Here is a 25,355-nt window from a genome sequence, read left to right on the forward strand (position 1 = left end):
CACGCTTGCAGACAACTAACTGCTATTCAATCTATTACAGTCCAAATTTTATTTTATTTTTTAAATGTACACTACTGTTACACCAGATATGAGTTGCACTGGTGTGACACTGTGCCCTGGCAGGCCCTGAAACGCACACGTGTGAAGGAAACTGACTGCTATTATTTCACAGTCAAATTTCTATTTTTTTTTTTTATGTACACTACTGTTACACCAGATATGAGTTGCACTGGTGTGACACTGTGCCCTGGCAGGCCTTGAAACGCACACACGTGAAGGAAACTGACTGCTATTATTTTACAGTCAAAAAAGTGTTGTTTTTTTAAATGTACACTACTGTTACTCCAGATATGAGTTGCACTGGTGTGACACTGTGCCCTGGCAGGCCCTGAAATGCACACGTGTGAAGGAAACTGACTGCTAATATTTCACAGTCAAATTTCTAGGTTTTTTTTAAATGTACACTACTGTTACACCAGATATGAGTTGCACTGGTGTGACACTGTGCCCTGGTAGGCCCTGAAAGGCACACACGTGAAGGAAACTGACTGCTATTATTTCACAGTCAAAAAAGTTTTTTTTTAAATGTACACTACTGTTACACCAGATATGAGTTGCACTGGTGTGACACTGTGCCCTGGCAGGCCCTGAAACGCACACGTGTGAAGGAAACTGACTGCTATTATATTACAGTCAAAAACTTTTTGTTTTTTTTTAAATGCAAGCTATTGTGACACCAGATATGAGTGGTGGCACTGGGCAAGTGGGCACAGTATACGCTGTGAGCCTGACACATACGCTGGCAGGCAGGCAACTGCAATTAGATTACACAGGAAAAAAAAAGCAGACTGATGTTCTAGCCCTAAAAAGGGCTTTTTGGGGTGCTGTGCTTACAGCAGAGATCAGATGAGTCCTTCAGGACTGTAGTGGACACTGAATACACTAGCCTAGCTATCGATTTCCCTATTAAATCAGCAGCAGCTACACTGTCCCTCCTCTCACTAAGAATGCAGCTTCCGAATGAATCTAAAATGGATGCTGTCCAGGAGGTGGGAGGGTCTGGGAGGGAGGGTCTGCTGCTGATTGGCTGGAATGTGTCTGCTGACTGTGAGGTACAGGGTCAAAGTTTACTCAATGATAACGAATAGGAGGCGGACCAAACATTGCATATGTTCGCCCGCCGTGGCGAACGCGAACAAGCTATGTTCGCCAGGAACTATTCGCCAGCGAACTATTTGGGACATCTCTAATGATTACATGAAGAACAGAAAATTCAAAGCATTATGTTTGTAGTATTGACAATTCTGTGAGGATTCTAAAGAAACAAATTAATGATCAGAAATACAAATTATATTTAGTCAACTTTGCCATAACTCTACCAGCTGCCATTTCCTTTTACCTAATGCATGTACCTAATTTTTTTACCTGACAAGACTCAACGGCTATAAAATAGTAAAAATTTACACACTTAACAAACTCCAAAATTGCCAGTTTACGTATGCATAACAAAAATGTTGTGATTAAATCATGTATTACAGCATTATATCACAGAGTTCTTTATCAGTTAAAAAAATTATTTGCTGAATACTTATAAAAACTCACACAAGAAGGCAACAGCCATTCTTTTTTTTTTCATTGTTATTAAAAACCCCTGCCAATGGCTAAAGCATAACATACTTGTTAATATTTTTAATCTTTTAAATCGCTTACCTCTATGAGATTATTGAAAACCAAATTATTTTCTGAACTATCATTTCCAAGATGTGAATCATCAGCATCAATTAGATTGTCAACTTTGGCATTTTGATTTGACTTTAGGAGGGTAAATTCACTTTCATTGGCATCGAGAGCCACACACACATTGTACGAGTATGGGAGAGGTAAAGTACCACCACTATAGTTGGAAAACAGTCTTGGATCAACTTGAGAATAGAGATTTGTGTTGAAAGAACCAATGTCTGCAGAAGATTTATTTTCTTTGCATTTTGATGTGAATGCTAACATAATAGTTAGAACAAAAAATAAGGAAATGATCACCAGGGCAATTACTAAGTACAGTTGCATATTCAGTTTTGGTTCATCATTGTTGAATTGATTATTGAGCTTTGGAAGCATCTGTTGAACATTATCTGCAACAATGAAGTTTATGGTAACTGTAGCTGACAGAGAGGGAACTCCATTGTCCTTTACCAAAACCACTGCCATATGCTTCAAAATATTCTTCTCTTGAAATGCACGTGATATTCTTATTTCTCCTGAGTGCTGACTAATGCTGAAGTAAGATGGCTCTGAGACTTGCATGAAATGATACGAGAGCCAAGCATTATGTCCTGAGTCAGCATCTACTGCAACCACTTTAGTTACTAAAGAATCTTCTTCAGAAGTTAAAGGGATGAACTCAAACAAACCTGAATCAGCACCTTCTCTTGATGGATAGAGAATATTTGGTGAATTATCATTTTGATCTATTATATGAACAATTAGTGTTGTATTGCTACTTAGAGATGGAGATCCATTGTCTTTAGCAGTTATTTGAATCTGAAACTTGTTGTATTGCTCATAATCAAAGGATCTCTGAGCATAGATAACACCAGTCTCTATATTAATGGAAAGATAAGAAGATACTGGTACATTTTCTGTATTTGTGCTGGTCATTGAATAGGTTATTTTAGCATTGTCCCCACTATCTTGATCGGATGCCTGTATTTTGTATATTGAGATTCCAGGTAAATTATTTTCTGGCACATAGGCTAAATAAGTAGATTTCATAAATAATGGTGGGTTGTCATTGATATCCAAAATATCCAGTTTGATTGTTTTCATGCTGGTAAGCTTGGGGGATCCATTGTCATTTGCAAGAATTGTGATGTTATAATATGGTTTTATCTCTCTATCCACAGACTTTGTTGTAACAATTCTGTAATAACTTTTTGATGAAAGTAATAATTTAAAAGGAACATTTTCTAAAATTTGACAGTCAACGTCTCCATTATGTTCAGAGTCATGATCATGTACTTCAATGAGTGCTACTAGTGTGCCAGGCAAAGAATCCTCAGGAACTGGAATAGATAGTGATGCAATAGATATCTCCGGGGAATTGTCATTTTCGTCTAATATTTCAATTATTACTTTGGCATGGGCCACAAAGCCACCACCATCCTTTGCTTGAATAGATATTTCATAATTTTTCGTTGTCTCAAAGTCCAAATACTTATTTGTGTTGATCTCTCCTTCTGTAGGATGGATGCTGAATGGTAAAGTAAGAATGTAATTTCCTGGCATTTTGCCAAAGGAATATGTGATCTCTGCATTAATACCTTCATCTTGATCAGTTGCATTTACACGTAGCACAGTAGAATCGATTGGAGTATTTTCACTTATACTCACTTTATATACTTCTTGTGAAAATACGGGAAAATTATCATTGGCATCAGTAATAATAACCTTAATGACAGCAGTGCCTGATCTAATGGGATTCCCTCCATCCACTGCTGTTAGAATTAATTCATAAATATGTTGTGTCTCCCGATCTAAATGTTTCTCTAAGACAAGTTCTGGAAATTTGCTGCCATCTGTGCTGGTCTTTTCACTCAGTGTAAAATGCCGATTATCACTGAGCTTGTATGTCTGTACAGCATTAATGCCGATATCAGGATCATTTGCATTTTGTAGAACAAATCGTGTGCCTGGTAAACTAAGTTCAATAATCTCCAGATTAATAATGTCATGTAAAAAATTTGGAGAATTATCATTTATATCCTGAATTTCAATGTTGACCCCAAACACACTTAATGGATTTTCCACCACTGCATCAAAGGTTAGTAAGCAGAGAGTTGTTGCCCCACACAGTGTCTCTCTATCTATTCTGTTTTTAACATATAAATTTCCATTTTCTAAATTTACAGAAAAATATTTCTCTGAAACACGAGAAACAATACGAAATTTTCTAAGTGAGAGCTGCTTGATATCTAACCCAAGGTCTTTCGCAATATTAGCTATAACAGAGTCTTTTCTCATTTCTTCATCAATGGAATAATGAAGCTGGGCAGATACTGAATGACAAAGCCATGAAAATAAGAAGGGAAATATTACTTGCCATCTGATTCCTTTGTATTTCTGTGAATCCAGGGTTTTCATCGCAGGTACCATAATTTCTTAATGCTTTCTTTAAGTTCCTTGATATTATCTTTATCTAAAATAGAGTATTCTGTTTGTGAGAGAATCCAAAAATGGCTGTGTTTCTTCCTGCAGATCTGCAGTGTGTGTTACTGATGTAAAGATCAGTGGATCTCCAGCTCTGTATTCTTCTCCTTATTGGTCAAACAGCGGCGCTCAGAGGTATAAATGTGGAACTGCAGAAATTATTTTATTTTCTCTTGAAACTTGTTATTCATGCAATAAAGCCAAGTTAAACTAATTTAATGCTCTAGTTTTTATAATGTAGGCAATAAAAACATATTACAAAATTTCCTTTATAATCATAAAAATAAAACTTTAGAAATAACCTTCCTTCTTTCAAAGAAACAAATAGGAATAACATATTCTTGCCCAAAATATAAGGGGAAATAGTTATTTTGTATAGGTAAATGTATTAATGTCAGGGTACAATACTCTATCATTCTTGATTTTGCTTCTATAACGTTGCTTTAAATTATATATTTTAGTAAACACCTTTCTATAGCTCAACACCGAGAGAATGACATGAAAAGATATGGTGCCATAACTAAATACAGAGAATGCAATATTGACCAAAATATATCACATTCGTATAAATGTAAACGGTTTGTATAATTTGGTATACACAATTGAGACTAATTTATATGCTAATTTGTCTGTCTCTATTTTCTTGTATATTAACTTTTTTGTAGGTTTTTTTTGTTTGGAAGTTACAATTGTTGTTATTACGCTTACTCTTGTGATTTAAGCATGATGTCACATAATGGTGTAGTGGGCAGTATTTCAGGACTGATAACATTTCTGGCCTATCTTGATAACTTAATTAAAGCCTTACTCAGAAATATGTAAAGTGATAATACTTTAAATCTCCTACTGATTAAAGCTTAAAGACAATGTAAGACAGAAAGGAATTTTCCTTATTGAATGCATATGATGAAATGGTAAACAGGACCTAGGCTCATGTTACAACCAGTATGAACGCAAATAAGACACACTAAGAAGCAATAATGAACAATCCTTTGGACTCAAAGGTAGTTTAAGATCACAATTTAAATTAAACTTTAAAGTTCAATGCCAGAAAACAAGTATTAGATCAGCAAAAAAAACAAACAAACAATGAGACAGAGAGGTTCATGTAAACATGCACAGATTATACTTCTTATTTGTGAAAAGAAGAATACTAGAATTAGGAAAAGTTGCAAGTCCTGGTGAAGAGTGCTTGGAGACAATGCTTTCACTTTAGAACGTTGGCATTGTCAAAAGCTACTCGAGATAGTCTGATTGATTATGCTCAGATATAGTTTTAGGATAATAACTGAAATGTTAAATAGCAATATACATAATGTATTAATTAGTGGCATGCTATTGGAGACTGTTTGGGTTAGTGTAATAAAGGTCTTTCTTTTTTCTATTATTATTATGGCAATTTATATAGTGCCACCAGATTCCATAGCACTTTACAATGTTATGAGAGGGGGATTTAACTATAAATAGGACAATTACAAAAAACTTACAGGAACGATAGGTTTAAGAGGACCCTGCTCAATCGAGCTTACATTCTATAGGAGGTGGGGTGTAAAACACATTCGGACAGGAAAAAATAAATATACGTTGACAATGCTTAGATAAGATTTTTTTGCAGAATATTTTTCAATCCGATAAATTGCTTTGTTAGTGTGTAGATTTACACTGTAGATATTTCTTATAGGCATACCATATACTAAATGTAACAAAATAATGTGCAACTTCCAATGGTGCTAATAAAGTGCTGCCAACCCCTCTAGAAGAATCAATCACCCATTCCACCAAATACATAGAAATACAAAAACACAGAATAGTGGGTGGCGCAAGTGCAAAATATATACGTGTATTACAATCAATATGAGAGATATATACCGCAATCAGGTTTCATTCCACAGATTACTGCAATAAATATATTTCATATAGGGTACTACAGTCACAACTTAAGTGTATATATATAGTATATTCACATACCACTCACATTTTTTAGAGCCTGTGCAAGACTGACTCAGGTATAATAGCTTGTGGAGTGGTGATGGTACTTTCTATTGAATATCTGGTCAGTAAGTCCTCTCAAAGCACATAGAAATGGAAAAGCACCAGATTAAATTCAAACATATAGTTTTATTCACATAAAAACAAGTAAAATCTTACATAAAAGTAAGGTGCCTTTAGTCAAACATTCCAAGAGCAACACAATGTGTTTCGACCTTTCCTAGGTCTCCACAAACTAGACCTAGGGAAGGTCAAAACGTGTTGTGTTGCTATTGAAATGTTTGGCTAAAGGACAGCCCAGGCAGTCCTCTAACGGCAAATCAGGCCACCGGGGGCCATGTGATATATATATATATATATATATATATATATATATATATATATATATATACATATATATATATATTAAAACAAAAATAAATACAAATTATTGAAAAAATATAGATATATAAATATATATAATTACATAAATAATAATTATAATTAAATAGATTGCACTCACATTTATATACCAAAAAAATGTACTGTATAGTACCCCAAAAAGCCAGAAGACAGTGCTAACACCCAAAGTGTAAAAGAAATATCTACAGGCAAACAGAAGGCGCTATATATTTAGTGATAGTGAACACTAATTTTATCTATTACAAGTGAAGCAGTATAAAAGCTGCACCTTAAAGTGTAAAATAGCTAAAAAACACCACTATACATACATTGCAGAAAAATAAGGTGCGCTATGACTTTAAATAACTTAATAGTGTCCAATAAAATTGTAATTCTTAATATTATATTTAAAGTGCATGTGCAATGTGCAACACGTGAAAAAAACCAAATAGGGAAACAAATCCACACTTACAATTTTAACGCCACTGGCGTGGATCACCCCTCAGGGTTATGTAAATATGCAAAACAAACACAAGAAACAAAGATCATAGGATAATATGTCTTAAAAACTATAAATATATGTAAGGGGAAAGATTCACACTTACAAAGGTAGAGCAGTAAAAGTCTGCTCTAACTATGATGGCAGAAGTCCTCTTATCTCAGGACTCAGAGACCTTTAGTACTCAGGACAGCAGCAAAATCCTTCTGAAGCACTTTATTAAATGAAGAATTTAAAAGTAATTCACACAGAGTGATACAATAGTAAAATAGCTTCTAAGTCACCCGTCCAAACGATTCTCCTTATCCAGCGGTCACGATATGTGATGTTTGTATCCGCCGGCTGATAAGTATTGCCACCGCAAGTAGATACTTCCGGGTTTCGGAGCGATCACGTGGTGACGTCGTGCGTGATGACGCGTTTCGCCAGATCGGCTTCCTCAGATCACGTATTGGATCCTGCTGTCCTGTTAGTTTTTATGACGGTCTTTCTGGGCGTGAACTTTATGACAAGAAAGTCTATTGGTCCTGAGTCACCTGATGACTCCATAATTAAAACGTCCAGTCTCTATTGTTTAGGCATATCGCCTAAACGGCACATATATATTGAAGTAAAAAATATAAAAGCTAATATTACTAATAGTACTAGTATTGCCATACATATCTGTATAGGAGATTTAAAACATTTAGATATATAACCATATTATAAATACAAGCCAAACACAAATTAATATAAAACAGGTACACATATATTTTTTATGATACAATTAAATAGATAACATCATACAAGATGTGATAGCAGCTATATTAGAATGTCCCACATCCTACTAATAGAGTAAAAAGAACATTGTAAACAGAGCAAGTACAAATGATGAGAAAGTTAAAAACATTATAAAAAATTAAAAAGATCAAATTCAATGTTAAGGCCCATTGGTTCTAGGGTTCCCAGTTTATGGACCCATTTCATTTTTTCTCTACCTATGTGCTGTATATGGTCCCCTCCTCGCCAGGATTTTTTAACTTCTTGTATCCCTACAAAGGTTAGTCCGCTCGGATCTTTGTTGTGATATTTTTTGAAGTGAGCAGACACACTATGTAACTCAAATCCCTTGCGTATATTATTAACGTGTTCATAAATTCTTCTATGTAGCGGACGGATCGTTCTCCCTACATACTGCAGTCCATGAATAAAATCCTTTTTTATTATTACTTAAAAATGTTTCAGGCACTTCTCTTTTGGGGTGGTTAAACGTGAGTATTTGTTTTAAATTAGTAGCCCCTCTAAAAGTGATAAACATTTTTTGTGGAATAATATTATTTAGTTCTTTATCTTTCCTTAGTAGATGCCAGTGTTTATTTACAATGGATTTGAGTTTTTGTGAATCTTTGTTAAAATCTAAAACCAGAGGTTGAAGAGTGTTATCTCCACTCATTTTATTACTATTTTTATAAATTAAAAAATCTTGGTCTAATTTATTTACTTCCTCATAGGCTTTGAGTAATAGTTCATTAGGGTATTCTTTTTGGGAAAATTTATTCATTACAGTTTTCGCTTGCTCTTCAAAAATGTCTTTGTCTGTACAATTTCTTCGTATACGTTGCAGTTGTCCTTTGGGAATATTGTTAAGCCACGGGGTGTAGTGTCCACTGTTATACAGTACGTAGCTATTTGCGTCTACTTTTTTTTTTTTTTTTTTAAATGTTTTTAAAACCCCTTCCTCAACATAAATCTCCAAGTCTAAAAAGTTAATATTTTGTGTACTAAAATTACTAGTTAATTGTATGCCCCAGGAGTTCTGATTAATTTCTTTTAAAAAAAATTCCAAATCTTTTTGGGAATCTCTCCATATAAAAAACAGGTCGTCAATATATCTCTTGTAGGAGACCAGGTTCGTCCCCCAGGATCTATGACAGTAGATGGCTTCTTCTTATCAACCTGACATAAATAAATTTGCGTAGCTAGGCGCGAACCTGGTCCCCATAGCCGTACCTTGTTGTTGTAAGTAAAATTTAGAATTAAATAAAAAATAGTTATTTTCTAAAATCAATTTAATGCTATCTATAATAAAAACAACATGCTCATTAGACAATGTCTCTGATTTTTCTAAGCATTTTCGTACTGTGTTACAACCTAAAGTGTGAGGAATTGATGTATATAAAGCGGATACGTCTGAGGTAACCAAGATATACCCATCTGACCACTGTACATTTTTTAGAGTCTTTATCATATCTGTGGTGTCTTTCAAGTATGAGGGCATATCTTTTACTATATTCTGTAGCCATATATCTACATATTTGGAAAGGTTAGATGTAATTGAACCTATCCCAGACACAATCGGTCTTTCGGGAGGGTAGCTTAAATCTTTATGCACTTTTGGCAAAGTATAAAAAACGGGTATTCTCGGAGATTCTATTTTAATAAATTTATACTCTTTTTTTCATTTAAAATTCCATCTTCCTTTCCTCTGTCTAATAAAATATCAAGAGATAATTTAATATCTGGAGTGGGATCTTTCTTAAGTTCCATATATATTTTTTTATCTCCTAATTGACGGTGACATTCTTTTAGATAGTCTGATGTATTTTGAATAACTATACTCCCTCCTTTATCCGCTGGTTTTATAATAATTTCTTTATTACTTCTCAGTTGTTGTAAAGCTCTATATTCACTGGGGTTTAGATTGTCTTGAGATTTTTTCTTACAATTATCTTTATTTAATTTGTCAAAATCTTCAATGACAGATTTCTCAAACATGTCGATAGCACTGGTTCTATAGTTCCTTGGATAAAAATGTGACCTATTTTTTAACATGGTATGGTTATCACTTTTTTTAGTGTCTGCAAATTTCTTTCTTTCGAAGAATCTTTTTATTGTAAGGGTTCTGGAATATTTAAGTATATCTGAGTACGAGTCCTGAGTACTAAAGGTCTCTGAGTCCTGAGATAAGAGGACTTCTGCCATCATAGTTAGAGCAGACTTTTACTGCGCTACCTTTGTAAGTGTGAATCTTTCCCCTTACATATATTTATAGTTTTTAAGACATATTATCCGATGATCTTTGTTTCTTGTGTTTGTTTTGCATATTTACATAACCCTGAGGGGTGATCCACGCCAGTGGCGTTAAAATTGTAAGTGTGGATTTGTTTCCCCATTTGGTTTTTTTCACGTTTTGCACATTGCACATGCACTTTAAATATAATATTAAGAATTACAATTTTATTGGACACTATTAAGTTATTTAAAGTCATAGCGCATCTTATTTTTCTGCAACACCCAAAGTGTACCTCACTTACACCAATACAATATACGAAAAACCAAACAAATCTATACAACTCCAAAAGAGTAGGAGTATAGATTAAAATGGGGTAGCATACAAATATGGAGAAAATACAACCTGTATATTACAGGGAATGATCTCTGAGAAATCTAGAAAATATAAAAAAATCACACAATAGTGAAGTATGCAGAGAAATATGTGACTCAATCCCGGAGGTAGAGAACTTACAAGAGCCACTGATGATCTGTGCTTATCTCCCTTTTCTTTCAGGGTGTCTTAGGAAGGTGCTTGTCTCTCTTTGAAAGAATCCTGGGAGGCAAGCAATGATGCTCTCGATATGCCAGACCCTCAAAGGGGAAAAAAACATATAGAGCAGTACTGCTAAAAGAAAATACAATGTATTGCACTGACTGCACTTACATTCAAACTGCAGTCAGTCAGCATATCTCCACTAGCAAGTGGAAATGTGTGGAAAAGTCCGTAGGTACAGCAAATGGAGTGGCAGTCAGATAACAGCAGAAAGACCTATGCATAAAATAAAATATCAACAAGAGAAAAAAAAATGGAAACAAACGTCCAGGACCTCAATCCAACGCGTTTCGTCATAAGTAGACTTCTTCAGGAATATAGGATAAGTCAGGAAACTTCTTCCTTATATATTCATAAATGTAGGTGGTTCTTAATTTGCCCTCAAAGTTTTTTACTTCCGGGTTTCGTCTGAGCTCGTCTCTCATTGGATAGACATGGTGACGTCTGCATTAGTGACGCAAACGTTCAATACTTCCACGTTCCTCCCTAGAACGCATACATTGGCGTCTACAATAAATGTAGACATGCGGCACTTCCACGTTCCACCTTGGAATGCATATCAGCGCAGACCAAAATTGGCCAGGAGCCGAGCGCTCCAAGATGGAATGTCTATACTAATACTTAAAAAACATAAAAGAAGGGAATGTCCTGTCCATGTATTTTCCCTACACAAACAGTCAAAATAATAGGTACCAAAAATGAATAAATATTATACAACCAAATTAATATGGGCATGTTCACAGGACCAAAATAAAATTACTAATGTATACATATGAACATCATATGAATGGAAGATCCATATACAGTATATCTTTCCATTAACCTTCGCCAAAGGTTCAATCACCATAAGGTATAAGAATGGTGAGAGTGGACACCCCATTCTTTAATTAGAACCATTCAGAGGAAAATCCGCCTCCTATTACCTTAGGCGTCGGTGAGGTATACAAAGCCATAACAGAACGTTTAATGTCACCATTTAAACCAAAAGCCTGGAGTGCCATATCCAAGAAGTCCCATCTGACTCTGTTGAAGGCTTTTTTGGCATGTAACAACAGAGCCAGGAGGGGCACCCTATTTTTGCTTGCAATATCCATCACATCTTCCAGTCTTCTGATGTTAAAAACTGGAGACCTACTAATCCAACTTGATCCCAATATATAATTGTGGGTACTATATAACTTATTCTTTCTGCAAGTACTGCAGAATATAGCTGTATATCTGTATTTAACAGAGAGATGGGCCTAAAGCTGCTTATAATTTCTGGATTTTTATTTTGTTTAGGAATAGGCACTATATGTGCTTTTAGCATTTCCGAAATAATTTTGCCCGTAGACATGATATAATTAAACATTTTAGTTAGCATCCCAGAAGACTTAGTAGTTTTACATTTTTTAATGGCTCTACAGACCTCCTCTGCTAAAATAGGTTTGTTTAATAGGTCTAATTGATCCTGGGATATTTTATGTATTTTATATTCACTGAAGAAATCCACTAAATTAACTTGTGCTTGTCTCTCTGGTTAGTTGTATAAGTTTAAATAAAATTCTTGAGATGCTTGGCCTATCATAGATGGAACCATGATAGTATTATTGCCCTGTGTAATTTTCGAGATTGTTTTCTTGGCTTTTTGATTTTTTAGTCTACTAGTGAGCAACTTGCCTGCCTTATTTCATTTATGATAATAGGTTTTCTTTTTCTAAAGAGACATTCGCATTTTTAATCAGTAGGTGATTAATTTCCTCTTTAACTCTTTTTAATTTATTACCTATTGTTATTGATGGGCTTGCCTTATTTATTTTCTCCAGACTATCTAACTTTAAATCGAAATCTTCTAAATTTGTTAGATTTCTTTTTTTTTTCTTGGTAACCTAGTTTTATCAGATACCCTCTTATCGTACATTTTAAAGCGCACCATACTATGGGGAGAGAGATTTCCTTATTTTCATTTTCTTTGAAAAAAAATCAGTAGTTTCTCTAATCTGACCTAAGTTTTTCTCATTATATAGTAGATGATCGTTTAATCGCCAGTTCGATCTATCTTTGACGAGCTCATCATTAGTTATCAATAAGAGTGCATTATGATTTGCACAGGCTATACTAATAATATATATATATTTTTAACTCTTTTTGTTGTGTCCGCATCAGCCATGAAATAGTCAATTCTTGAGTACACCTGGTGTGTGAGAGAAAAGCATGTGTAATCTCTTTCTTGGGGGTGCTATACCTGCCACAGGTCACACTGTGACCAGGCCTCTCCTAAAGATGTCGCCGAAGGCCTTAGATGCTCCTTTATTATAACTATCGTTGCCCTTTCTCTTCAGGCTAGTTCTATTTAAAGCTGGGTCTAAAATATTATTAAAGTCCCGAAGATATATAATTCTCCCTTGTCCTATCCTTTCTACTTTACTAAATAGTTTTTGAATTAATCTATTGGGGGAGTGATTCGGTGAATAAACATTAACAATAGTATAGGCCTGATTGTTAAGTTTGCATATTAAAATGTGATTCCTTCCTTACTTATCACTATCTTGATGAATTAAGTTGAATGCAACCTTAGCTGATATAAGAGTTGCCATCCTTCTTTTTTATATTTAATCCTTTGTTTATCAGTTGACCGCCACATACTCGTATAGACTCATCTCTTTTGGAAAATTATTTGCTTTTGAGGACTATTCAGTCCTCTTACATTTAGAGAGGCAAATTTCATAGAACAAATCTTATATTTCTATCTTGTTCTCCAGAATCATTTACCCGGGGGTTGCCCAACACCATTATCTTCCACAAAAAAAACAACCCTTTGGCCATCTACAAAAATACACGCTAACATAAAACATAGAATAACCCTCTTTCTTAGGTCGAGAGGGAAAAGTCCCCCTAAAGAGTGCATCACCTTATGACAGCTGTGCAGCTATAAAAGGTAACCACACTAGTGGTTAATCGCAAGACACAGGATGCAGACAAGAGGGGGAAGGGAAAAAAAAACCCATATAAACTCCAGGAGGGTTAACCAGAAAGCAATCAAATTTCTATCCCTTCATATATTATTCATAAAATTTAAATAATGAACCTTAAAAAACATCAGGGTATAGATACATTAGCCTGTAAATACCCAAACCATTCGTGTTCATTTTCTTTTACTCTCTTAAACCTTCCTGTGCCTCCATCATATCTTGTGTTAGAAGTTTACCTCAACCAGATATCCAAAGTTTAAAAAGTGACCATATGTGCCTTTCATTCATTGTTACACTATAGCTTAGTTTTTCTATTCTTATCTTACACCCCTGTGTTTGTTCTCTATAGTTAAGTACTACAACTTATGACTTTTACTTCTTTTGATTTCCTTTTCCCTTCTTTCTATTATCCTCTTTCCTTTATGTGCCAATCTCATTCAGACATATGTTCTAACGTCTAACTTATCTAAAAAGCCAATATATTAATGTAACATGTTCTTATTTAAAATGTATTTCATATAAACATGTGCCAGAAAAAAAAATATAAATTTCTGCATTATTTATTTGCGACGTGTGTACTTTTGAACCTTTTGAGTGCTAATATTAATATTAGCTGGATACTTCCATCCCTATTTTTTTTCTCACGTGCGTATTATTGCTTAGTGTATATAAACTTTTATATGTTTTTTTTAAGTCAGTTTTTTTTCTAAACCTTTTACAAGTTCATTTTGATTTGAGTGTAAGAAGTTAAACTCACAGTGTAAGATTATGTCAGAGGTAAAGTGCCTTCACTATATTTTTGAAATCACTCTTGGATCAACTTGAGCATACAAATTAGTGTTGAAAGAAGCAAAGCCTGGAAAGATTTGATTTGTTTGCATTTTTTTTAAAACTGCTAACATAATAGTTACATCAAATATTGTGTCGAGTTCAGTGTTAAGTGTTGTGTTGAGTGTTCAGTTCAAGAAGCATTTGTTGAAAATTGGTTGCACCAATGAAACTTAAGACAAAGAGGTGACTATTGTCCTTTACCAAAACCACAGCCACGTGCTACAAAATATATTTTTCTTGAAAGGTACATAAGTCCTCTTCTCACTCGAGAGCTGACTAATGCTGGGCAAGATGGTTCTGATGTTTGTAGTAAATGATAGGAGAGCCAAGCAATTTATCCAGAGTCAGTGTCCACTGCAACCAACTTAGTTGTTAAAGTACCTTCTTAAGATGACAAAGGGACCTTCTCAAATCAAACTGAATCAGCACTTTCCTTTGACGAAAAGAGAATGTTCGGTTAATTTTTTTAATACACTATATGGATAATTAATGTTCTATTGCTACTCCGAGATATAGATCCCTTTTCCTTAGAGGTTACATAGATTTTAAATGTCTTTTGTTGCTCGTAATCAAATGTTCTCTGAGCGTAGATCACCTCAGTCTCTATATTAATTAAAGATAGGAGGATACTGAATTTGGCTGTATTTGGCTAGAGATTAAATATGTAAACTATTTTCTCGAATGTAAGCTAAATAAGTAGATTTCTTAAATACTGGAGTATTGTTGTTGATATGATATATATATACAGAAATATTAAAGGACAGCACTTCAAGGACTTTATATAAAATTATAACAATTCTAAATTCCTTTAATATTTTTGTGTTTTTGTCTGGACAAGCACCGGGCATTATATTAGTTTTTTGAGGGGAGTGCAAGATTTGTTATTATTTTATATATATAAATAAATGTTATTCTTTTTCTTGTGGAAAATGGAGCAGAACCTTTGTCAGTTGCAAGAATTATGATATTATAAATTAAATTTGTTTCTCCACCAATCAATTTTGTTGTAAAAATTCTATAATAGCTCTTAGATGATAATAATAGTTTAAAGGGTATTGTTTCCAAAGTGTGACAATCAACTCAAAAATAAAAAATATAGTGCTCACTGATGTTCTTTTGTTACTCACAAGTAAATAGCAAAAATAAGGTTTTGCTTAATGCAAAGTGCTGAGGTGCTATTTTCCCCACCAAAGGACTGGGTCCAGGCTCTATCAGAGAGATCGGAATCTCCAAAGTCCAAAGGCATATTAAAATTAACTACTTTACTGAATAAACTTGTATATTAAAATTAATAAAGTAATAAAAGCAGTACATTTAATGTGTTTCACAATACTTTTTATTTTGCGTGGGTTGTATACCATCCTGAGCCACAATATGTGCTACTCCCTCTTCTTATTTTATGTATTTTATAGTTATTTGACATTTTGAAGTACCAAACCAAAGCAATAATAAAAACCCCACAAAAGTATACCATTCACTAAATACCAAAGGGAAATTTAGATGGTAATGTGGTCATACAAAGACGTTTTTTGCTGCAATATCATGTACAGTCCTCAGTATTTGACTCCAAACTCCTATATATAATGTAATGCACTCTATATGGACCAAAAAGTAAATGCGTTATGTCCTACATAGCACATAATGCATTATACATATTTATCAATACATCAATATGCAGTTTTTTTTCTATAACTCTCTCTCAGCAAATTTAGAGGTAACTTACCTGAGTAAGGTTGTTTACAGCCAAATTCTTTTGTAAATTTTCATTTCCAAGTTCTGAATCATCAGCATCAATAAGATTGTCCGTGGGAACATTTTCATTTGGCTGTAGGAAGGTAAACTCACCTTCACTGGAATCCAAAGCCACACACACGTTATACGAATATGGGAGAGACAAAGTCCCACCACTGTATTGAGAAAGAACCCTTGGGTCAACTTGCGAATAAAGATTGGTATTGAAAGGTCCTATGTTTGAGGATGATTTAATTTCTTTGCCTTTTGATATGAATACTAGCATAATGGTTACAACAAAAAATAGAGAAATGACCACCAGAGCAATTACCAGGTACATTTGCATATTGGATTTGGAGTCATCATTGCTGAATTGATTGGTGAGTTTTGGCAGGATCTGTTGAAAGTTATCTGCAACAATGAAGCTTAAGGTTACTGTAGCTGAAAGAGAGGGAACTCCATTGTCCTTCACCAAAACCACAGCCACATGCTTCAAAATATCTTTCTCTTGAATAGTACGTGATGTTCTTATTTCCCCTGTGTGCTGACTAATGCTAAAATAAGATGGCTCTGATGATTGCATAAAGTGATACGAGAGCCAACCATTATGTCCAGAATCAGCATCTATAGCAACCACCTTAGTTATTAAAGCACCTTCTTTAGAGGCCAAGGGCACCATCTCTACCAAAACTGAATCTCCACTTTCTCTTGATGGATATAATATTTTAGGTGTATTATCATTTTGATCTATTATATGTATAACTAAAGTTGCATTACTACTCAGTGATGGTGCTCCATTGTCTTTTGCATTTATTTGGATTTGAAATTCCTTATGCTGCTCATAATCAAACGATCTCTGCGCATATATAACCCCAGTCTCTATATTAATGGAAAGACTAGAAGATACAGAAATTTCTTCTGTATTCATGCTGTACATTGAATATGTTATTTTCGAATTGTCTCCACTATCAAGATCAGATGCTTGTATGCTGTATATTGAAGTTCCTGGTAAATTGTTTTCTGGCACATACGCTACATATATAGACTTTGTAAATACTGGTGGATTGTCATTTACATCTGATATATCTAGCTTTATTACTTTCATGCTGGATAGTGAGGGTGATCCTCTGTCTGTTGCTAGAATTGTTATCTTATAACTTGATTGCGTTTCTCTGTCCATGGCAAGAGTTGTAACAATTCTGTAATAGTTCTCTGATGATATTAATATTTCAAATGGTAGGTCTTCTAAAAGTTTACAGTCAATGTCTCTGTTTTCTTCTGAATCATGATCGTGGACTTCAATCAGTGCTATCACTGTGCCAGGTGGAGAATCCTCTGGAATAGGATTTGTTAGCAATGTAATGATTATCTCAGGGGCATTGTCATTTTCATCTAATATTTCAATTAATAACTTGGAATGGGCAACAAGACCACCTCCATCCCTTGCTTGTACAGACATTTCATAATTCTTTGTTGTCTCAAAGTCCAAATTCCTATTAGTTTTAATTTCCCCTTTCATAGGATCAATGCTAAATACAATAGTGTGAGGATCTTCTCCAAAAATGCTGCCGAAGGAATACATGATCTGTGCATTGATGCCTTCATCTTGGTCAGTTGCATTTACATAAAGCACAGTGGCATTGATTTGAGTATTTTCACTTATTCTCACTTTATATATTTCTTGAGTAAATATAGGAAAATGATCATTGACATCAGAAACAACTATTCTGATTAAAGCACTTCCAGATCTAATTGGATTTCCCCCATCAACTGCTGTTAGAATCAATTCATGTATGTTTTTTGTCTCCCGATCTAAAGGTTTCTCTAAGACCAACTCTGGAAATTTGCTACCATCAGTGCTGGTCTTTTCACTCAGTGTAAAATGCTGATTATCACTGAGCTTGTATGTTTGTACAGAATTAATTCCAATATCTGGATCTCGTGCATTTTCTAAAACAAATCTTGTTCCAGGTAAACTAAGTTCAATCATTTCTAAATTAATAATGTCATGAAAAAATCTGGGTGAATTATCATTTATATCCTCAATTTCAATGCTGACCCTATAAACATTTAAAGGGTTTGCAACAACTGCATCAAAAGTTAGTAAGCATTGAGCTGCTGCCCCACACAGTGTCTCCCTATCTATCCTGTCTTTAACATATAAATTTCCATTTTCTAAATTTATAGAAAAATATTTCTCAGAAATACGTGAAACAATATGAAATCTTCTAAATGAGAGCTGCTTAATATCTAAATCAAGATCTTCTGCAATATTAGCTATAACAGAGTCTTTTCTCATTTCTTCAGCAATGGAATAATGGAGCTGACCAGAGACTGAATGACAAAGCCATAAAAGTAAGAAGGAAAAAACTACTTGCCATCTGATTCCTTTGTTTGTCTTTGTATACTCTGTTTTCATATCCATCCTCCAGACTAGTCTTCTTTATATAGTCAATGTTTAATCCAGTTGAGAAAAAAATGTTTAGTTATTAATCCTAACTGAAGGAGAATCCAAAATGGCTGTGTTTCTTCTTGCAGATCTGCAGTGTGTGTTACTGATGGAAATATCAGTGGATCTCCAGCTTTGTATTTCTCTGCTTATTGGTCAAACAGCGGCGCTCAGAGGTATAAAATAGGAACTGCATTACTAAGAAAATATATTTCCAGTATGCTTATTATTTTACACAATTAACTTGTAATAGAGGTTAACTATAATATTTGCTTGATAAAGGTTTTAAAAAATGTTTTTATTGAAAAATGTAACATTTTTATAATAAAACGAACAATCAATATGGAACAAGTAAAATATTGATACAAGAAATAAACTGGGGTAAATGTAATAAATAATTATCAGGTAATAGTAAATTATTAATAAAACAATAATAGGATATTATGGTACAATAATCACTATATATATATATATATATATATATATGTATATATATATATATATATATATATATATATATACATATATATATATATATAACATTTGATAAAGGTGATTTGCAAAATAAAAACAAAAAATGTCAGCAAACAGCTAAAATAATTTTACTTTGCTTTTTCATAAAATAATAATGTTACTGAGCAAAATAATCACTTTCATTTCATACACACAAACATAAGCTCACACATTTTGAAATATAATAATAATAATTTTCCATTTCCACTTTTCCTCTTCTATATTTGTTATTTTGAATATTATTATATTTTATATACATATATATTTTCTTTTTGATTTCTCAGCTTATATATTTCCCTATTATTTTATACAACCAAATAGCAATGAAACAGTAACATAAACAGTAAGTATTTATTAGACTTGGAAATTCATTTCATTACAATTTTGGGTGGATCGTGTGATTGTCTGTATTCCTGATTTCCAAACTGCCATATAGACTAATCACTAAACAAACGACTAAATAAACTAGCATGATTGTTTTGATTTGTTATTCAGAGTTCCACTCATGGTGTCAAAAATTGAAATGTGCTCATTAGTGTACTGTAAAATATTTACAAAATCTGTGCCTTTTTGATTTGTCTGATTACTTTCCTGAACCTTTTTTTTTCTAGGAGAATGTGAACAATATACCTTAAGTAATCCGTATAAAAGTAATATGAAAAATATGAATTGACACATTTTTAGACTTTTTTTTTCAAATACTGAGTCGTCAGTATCAAGAAGATTGCCTATAGGTACATTTTGATTTATTTTCAAAAAGGTAAACTCACTTTCACTGAAATCCAAAGTGACATACACATTGTATGAGTAGGGTAAAGGCAAAGGTCTATTGTCATACTGAGAGAGCAATCAAGGATCTTGAGAATAAAGATTTGTGCTGAGAGACAATAAAGTAGAGGAAGAGTTTGATATCAACCAAAATTACACAATTACTAATCACTAAATACATTTGCAATATAGATGAAGAGCCTTCATCTATGTTTTAATTACTTAGTTAAGGTAACACCTGTAAAAAATAATCTCCAACAATAAATGTTAATATAACAGTGGCAGACAAATACATGACTCTATTGTCCTTAACCATAGCCACTAACTTGTGCTTTGACATAGCCTTCTCTTGAAAAGAATGTGATGTCCTAATTTTACCTGTGTGCTGGCTGATATTAATGTGCACAGGTGTAGATGTTTGAATTAAATGGTACGAAAACCAAACATAACATCCAGAATTGGCATCCACTGCAATTACACTAGTTATTAAATAGCCTTCTTTAGATATTAAAGGGACAATTTCAAACAAAGCTTCACCCTTACTTTCTGGTGATGGGTACAAAAAATGTAGGTGTATTATATTTATCCACTATATGGAGAAATATTGATGTATTGCAACTAAGAGATGGGTATAGATTGTCTTTAGCAGTTATCTGTATCAGAAACTCCTTGTTCTGCTCATAACCAAATAATCATTGAGCATAGAGAACTCCAAGTTCTACATTAGTAGAAGAATAAGAAGGTATTGGACAATAATTTGTATTTATGTTGGAAGTTGAATAAGCAACTTTAGCATTAAATCATGTATACCATATGCTGAAGCTCTTCTGGCAAATGGTAAGCAGTTTTCATAAATATTACTGCATTGTCATTAATGTCTAATCTATCTAGTATAACAATTGTTTTACTGGTAAGTGCAGGTTATCCGCTGCCAACTGCCAGAAATGAAAACTTGTAGATTGAGCTTTTATCCCTCTCTACACCAACTGATGTCAACATTTTATAAAAATTTTATAATTTACCTTTTCTATTATTTCAAGTTCCCTGAGTATTGGTGGTGAACTTAAATCAGCACTACTACTGTGACAGGTATATAATTCTCAGAAATAGAAGTAAGCAATGAGGTAAGATATCTCAGGATCATTATCATTTACATCTAATATCTCATGTATAACTTTGCAATGGGTGACAAGGCCACCTCCATCTTTTACTTGTTTAGACATTTTAAAAAAAAATCTTGTCAGTTCAAAATCTAAATTCCTGTTAATTATCTTTCCTTTTTTAGGCTGGATATGAAAAAAACACAGCACTTGCTCTCTGATCCATTTGTAGTTCTTAAATTCAGGCTTTTCTTCTATGCAATTCTCAGTGTATGAAATCTTCTGCAACAGTTTATTTTCTTTATATTTTCATTGTTTGTTATCCTTAAGATAGAATTCAGTGCTAAATGTACTTTTTTGATGGGAATATAAACATTTATGCTGCCTGCTCTTCATGGGAATCCATAAATGGCTGTGTTTCTCCTTGCAGATCTGCAGTGTGTGTTACTGATGGAAATATCAGTGGATCTCCAGCTCTGTATTCTTCTCCTTATTGGTTAAACAGCGGCGCTCAGTAGTATAATGCGGAACTGAACTACTAAGAAATTCAGATGTTAAGTGTCTGAATGACTTTTCTCTTTGTTTAATACAATTAAAATGTATTACAACAAACCATTAGAGTATATTGCATTTGCTAATAGAAGTAGTGAAATATATTGATTGAATATAAATTCTATAATGAAAAAGGAATTTTATGTATGAATCTAGAGATCCCAAATAGAAGATACAGACAGTCTTGCAGTGCCACAACAACAGATGCAAGCATATAAAAATACATATTAGAACAATTTCATGGCAAACGATCATCCGGCACATTTTTATAATAATAATAAGAAGTGAGAATAGTTAAGCTGGACTTTGTTTAAGTGAATAGTGAAACAGGCTATCTCAAACAGGTCTAGTATTAGCTCTCCAATGAGATCAAATAAACTGTAGGTTATGCACCAGTAGGAATTTATAACTGGAATAAAAGGTAACTGTGGTGGTAGAGCTAAGCTGGTGGTGGTAGAGCTAAGCTAAAATATAAATTATAAGAGAGAGATTAGTTTAAATCCACAGCATCTGTTACAATGGGCTTCTACACAACACGTAGTCCTTAATGGGAATAATAAATGCCACTATAAGTGCACCTGGAGAGTCCACGATACCCCAACCCCGCTCTCAATGAGAGCACCGTGAGGTGGGTGAGCAAGATACCCAGTTAGTCGCAGCATATAGGGCTTAAAGTCGGGATTAAAACTCCAGGTCAAATAGAAAATGTATTATGTTTTGTTTGAAATAAAACTAGTTTGTACATTGAAAACTATTAGCACTGTTTTTCGTGTGTTTTTTTTTTTTTAACTGAAAGCACAGTAGCTAATGATTGTGCATAATACTTGAGGTTTCATGAGTGCCAGTTCATTAATAGAATTTAATATAGTATTTGAATAATACGGGATTTTCCTAGTGTAAAAACTGCTTGTGCATAATAAATGTTCACATTGTAAATAACTATTACATGTCATAACAAAATTCTTAAATATATTGGTAAGATATTGTCCTTTACTCTGCATATAATGCAAGTCTTTAAAACATATTCTTTATTTCAGCTTACTAATATTTTAATGTGAGTCTGTTTTTAATTATTTCATATTTTCCATGCGATAGCGCAGTGGGAGTAAAATTGCTATAGCGATAGAACAAGCAAATTACAAAATGTAAACCTAAACATCTGATTTAAAACAAAAAAAGTCAATTAAATATAAAGCACCAGAAGAATAGTCTGATCTTTTAAAAAAAAAAAAAAAAAAAAAAAACTATTTCACAAATATATTCATTATGCACATAATATAAAAACTTAAAAATTAAAAAATCTGAGTTAAACAGAAACGGCATTGCAACACAAATACCAAATGGCATTTCAATTACATTCTTTTTTCTGTATCATATACATGTAAATGTATTGTTTATCATGCATATTAAATTTACAAAACTACCTTATACTTTAGATTAACCAAAGAACCATATAGAAGCTAGAAACAATATAAAAATATTGTGGTTCTTTGAAATTGTAAGCAGAAAATGTTTGACCTTAGTGGATTTGATGAAAATTATCATGAGCGCCACCATGACATCCTTTCAGATGCTTACTCACATTCACAGGTGACCAAACTTTCCTTAACATTTGAAAATAATGTGACAGTTTTTGAAGAACTTTTACCTGCTATTTATATATTTTTTCCCAGTCTTTGAGTGATAATAATGGGGCATTTTGTTAGGATCAATCATTGGGTACACACTTTAAAGTTCTACAGGGAGTGCAGAATTATTAGGCAAGTTGTATTTTTGAGGATTAATTTTATTATTGAACAACAACCATGTTCTCAATGAACCCAAAAAACTCATTAATATCAAAGCTGAATATTTTTGGAAGTAGTTTTTAGTTTGTTTTTAGTTATAGCTATTTTAGGGGTATATCTGTGTGTGCAGGTGACTATTACTGGGCATAATTATTAGGCAACTTAACAAAAAACAAATATATACCCATTTCAATTATTTATTTTTACCAGTGAAACCAATATAACATCTCAACATTCACAAATATCCATTTCTGACATTCAAAAACATAACAAAAACAAATCAGTGACCAATATAGCCACCTTTCTTTGCAAGGACACTCAAAAGCCTGCCATCCATGGATTCTGTCAGTGTTTTGATCTGTTCACCATCAACATTGCGTGCAGCAGCAACCACAGCCTCCCAGACACTGTTCAGAGAGGTGTACTGTTTTCCCTCCTTGTAAATCTCACATTTGATGATGGACCACAGGTTCTCAATGGGGTTCAGATCAGGTGAACAAGGAGGCCATGTCATTAGATTTTCTTCTTTTATACCCTTTCTTGCCAGCCACGCTGTGGAGTACTTGGACGCGTGTGATGGAGCATTGTCCTGCATGAAAATCATGTTTTTCTTGAAGGATGCAGACTTCTTCCTGTACCACTGCTTGAAGAAGGTGTCTTCCAGAAACTGGCAGTAGGACTGGGAGTTGAGCTTGACTCCATCCTCAACCCGAAAAGGCCCCACAAGCTCATCTTTGATGATACCAGCCCAAACCAGTACTCCACCTCCACCTTGCTGGCGTCTGAGTCGGACTGGAGCTCTCTGCCCTTTACCAATCCATCCATCTGGCCCATCAAGACTCACTCTCATTTCATCAGTCTATAAAACCTTAGAAAAATCAGTCTTGAGATATTTCTTGGCCCAGTCTTGACGTTTCAGCTTGTGTGTCTTGTTCAGTGGTGGTCGTCTTTCAGCCTTTCTTACCTTGGCCATGTCTCTGAGTATTGCACACCTTGTGCTTTTGGGCACTCCAGTGATGTTGCAGCTCTGAAATATGGCCAAACTGGTGGCAAGTGGCATCTTGGCAGCTGCACGCTTGACTTTTCTCAGTTCATGGGCAGTTATTTTGCGCCTTGGTTTCTCCACACGCTTCTTGCGACCCTGTTGACTATTTTGAATGAAACGCTTGATTGTTCGATGATCACGCTTCAGAAGCTTTGCAATTTTAAGAGTGCTGCATCCCTCTGCAAGATATCTCACTATTTTTGACTTTTCTGAGCCTGTCAAGTCCTTCTTTTGACCCATTTTGCCAAAGGAAAGGAAGTTGCCTAATAATTATGCACACCTGATATAGGGTGTTGATGTCATTAGACCACACCCCTTCTCATTACAGAGATGCACATCACCTAATATGCTTAATTGGTAGTAGGCTTTCGAGCCTATACAGCTTGGAGTAAGACAACATGCATAAAGAGGATGATGTGGTCAAAATACTCATTTGCCTAATAATTCTGCACTCCCTGTATATAACTTATGGAATGATCACCTGACCACTATATTTGCATAGTATTATAAATAATGTAACTAATTTAAGCTCAAAAAGCCTTCTCCTATCATGTCAAATGTCTTTACTGAACACTTGAGCTTAAAACTGAATTGCATTTGTAAAGTGGAGTTTTACTTATGGATAAAAGTATAAAATAATTGTTTTTCCACCTCATATTAACAAGAGCCAATGTCCCTTTTTACACATTAAAATACTGTTTATTGATGTTGCTGACTGACACTGTACTTCGTAGGTAAGTCGATTTGGTATAACTATTACCATATCCTTTTCTTTTGGTGTTTTATATAATGTAACTTGATTTTGGCAGGTGATCAAAATGTAGATTACCAAATGTTGTAGCAATCTGCCGCCCATGATGCTTTGCCAGCCTTTCTAGTGACAAAGCATTAATACAGTTTTAAAACTAAAACATGCAGGGATCTATCTTTTAGATATCCTTGAAGTATAATCTGCATATTTATGTTGTAG

The 25,355-nt window shown here is 33.9% G+C and overlaps 1 protein-coding gene across 12 annotated transcripts in view; it reads right to left on the minus strand.

Moving 5' to 3' along the window:
- LOC134602746 (protocadherin gamma-A4-like) overlaps positions 1-25,355 on the minus strand; it is a 347,761-nt gene that overhangs the window by 249,575 nt on the left and 72,831 nt on the right. For 2 of the 12 annotated variants that reach the window (XM_063448000.1, XM_063447999.1), the window contains exon 1: positions 16,164-18,659. The exons of 8 other annotated variants lie outside the window; for them this stretch is intronic. In XM_063448000.1, coding sequence (XP_063304070.1) covers positions 16,164-18,596 — 2,433 coding nt within the window. In that variant the 5' untranslated portion in view covers positions 18,597-18,659. Of the gene's footprint in view, positions 1-1,710; positions 4,190-16,163; positions 18,660-25,355 lie in introns of those variants that run through there. 2 more of the 12 variants (XM_063447998.1, XM_063447993.1) reach the window with 1 other exon arrangement.

Source organism: Pelobates fuscus, chromosome 3, assembly GCF_036172605.1.
Source record: "Pelobates fuscus isolate aPelFus1 chromosome 3, aPelFus1.pri, whole genome shotgun sequence".
NCBI lineage: Eukaryota > Metazoa > Chordata > Amphibia > Anura > Pelobatidae > Pelobates > Pelobates fuscus.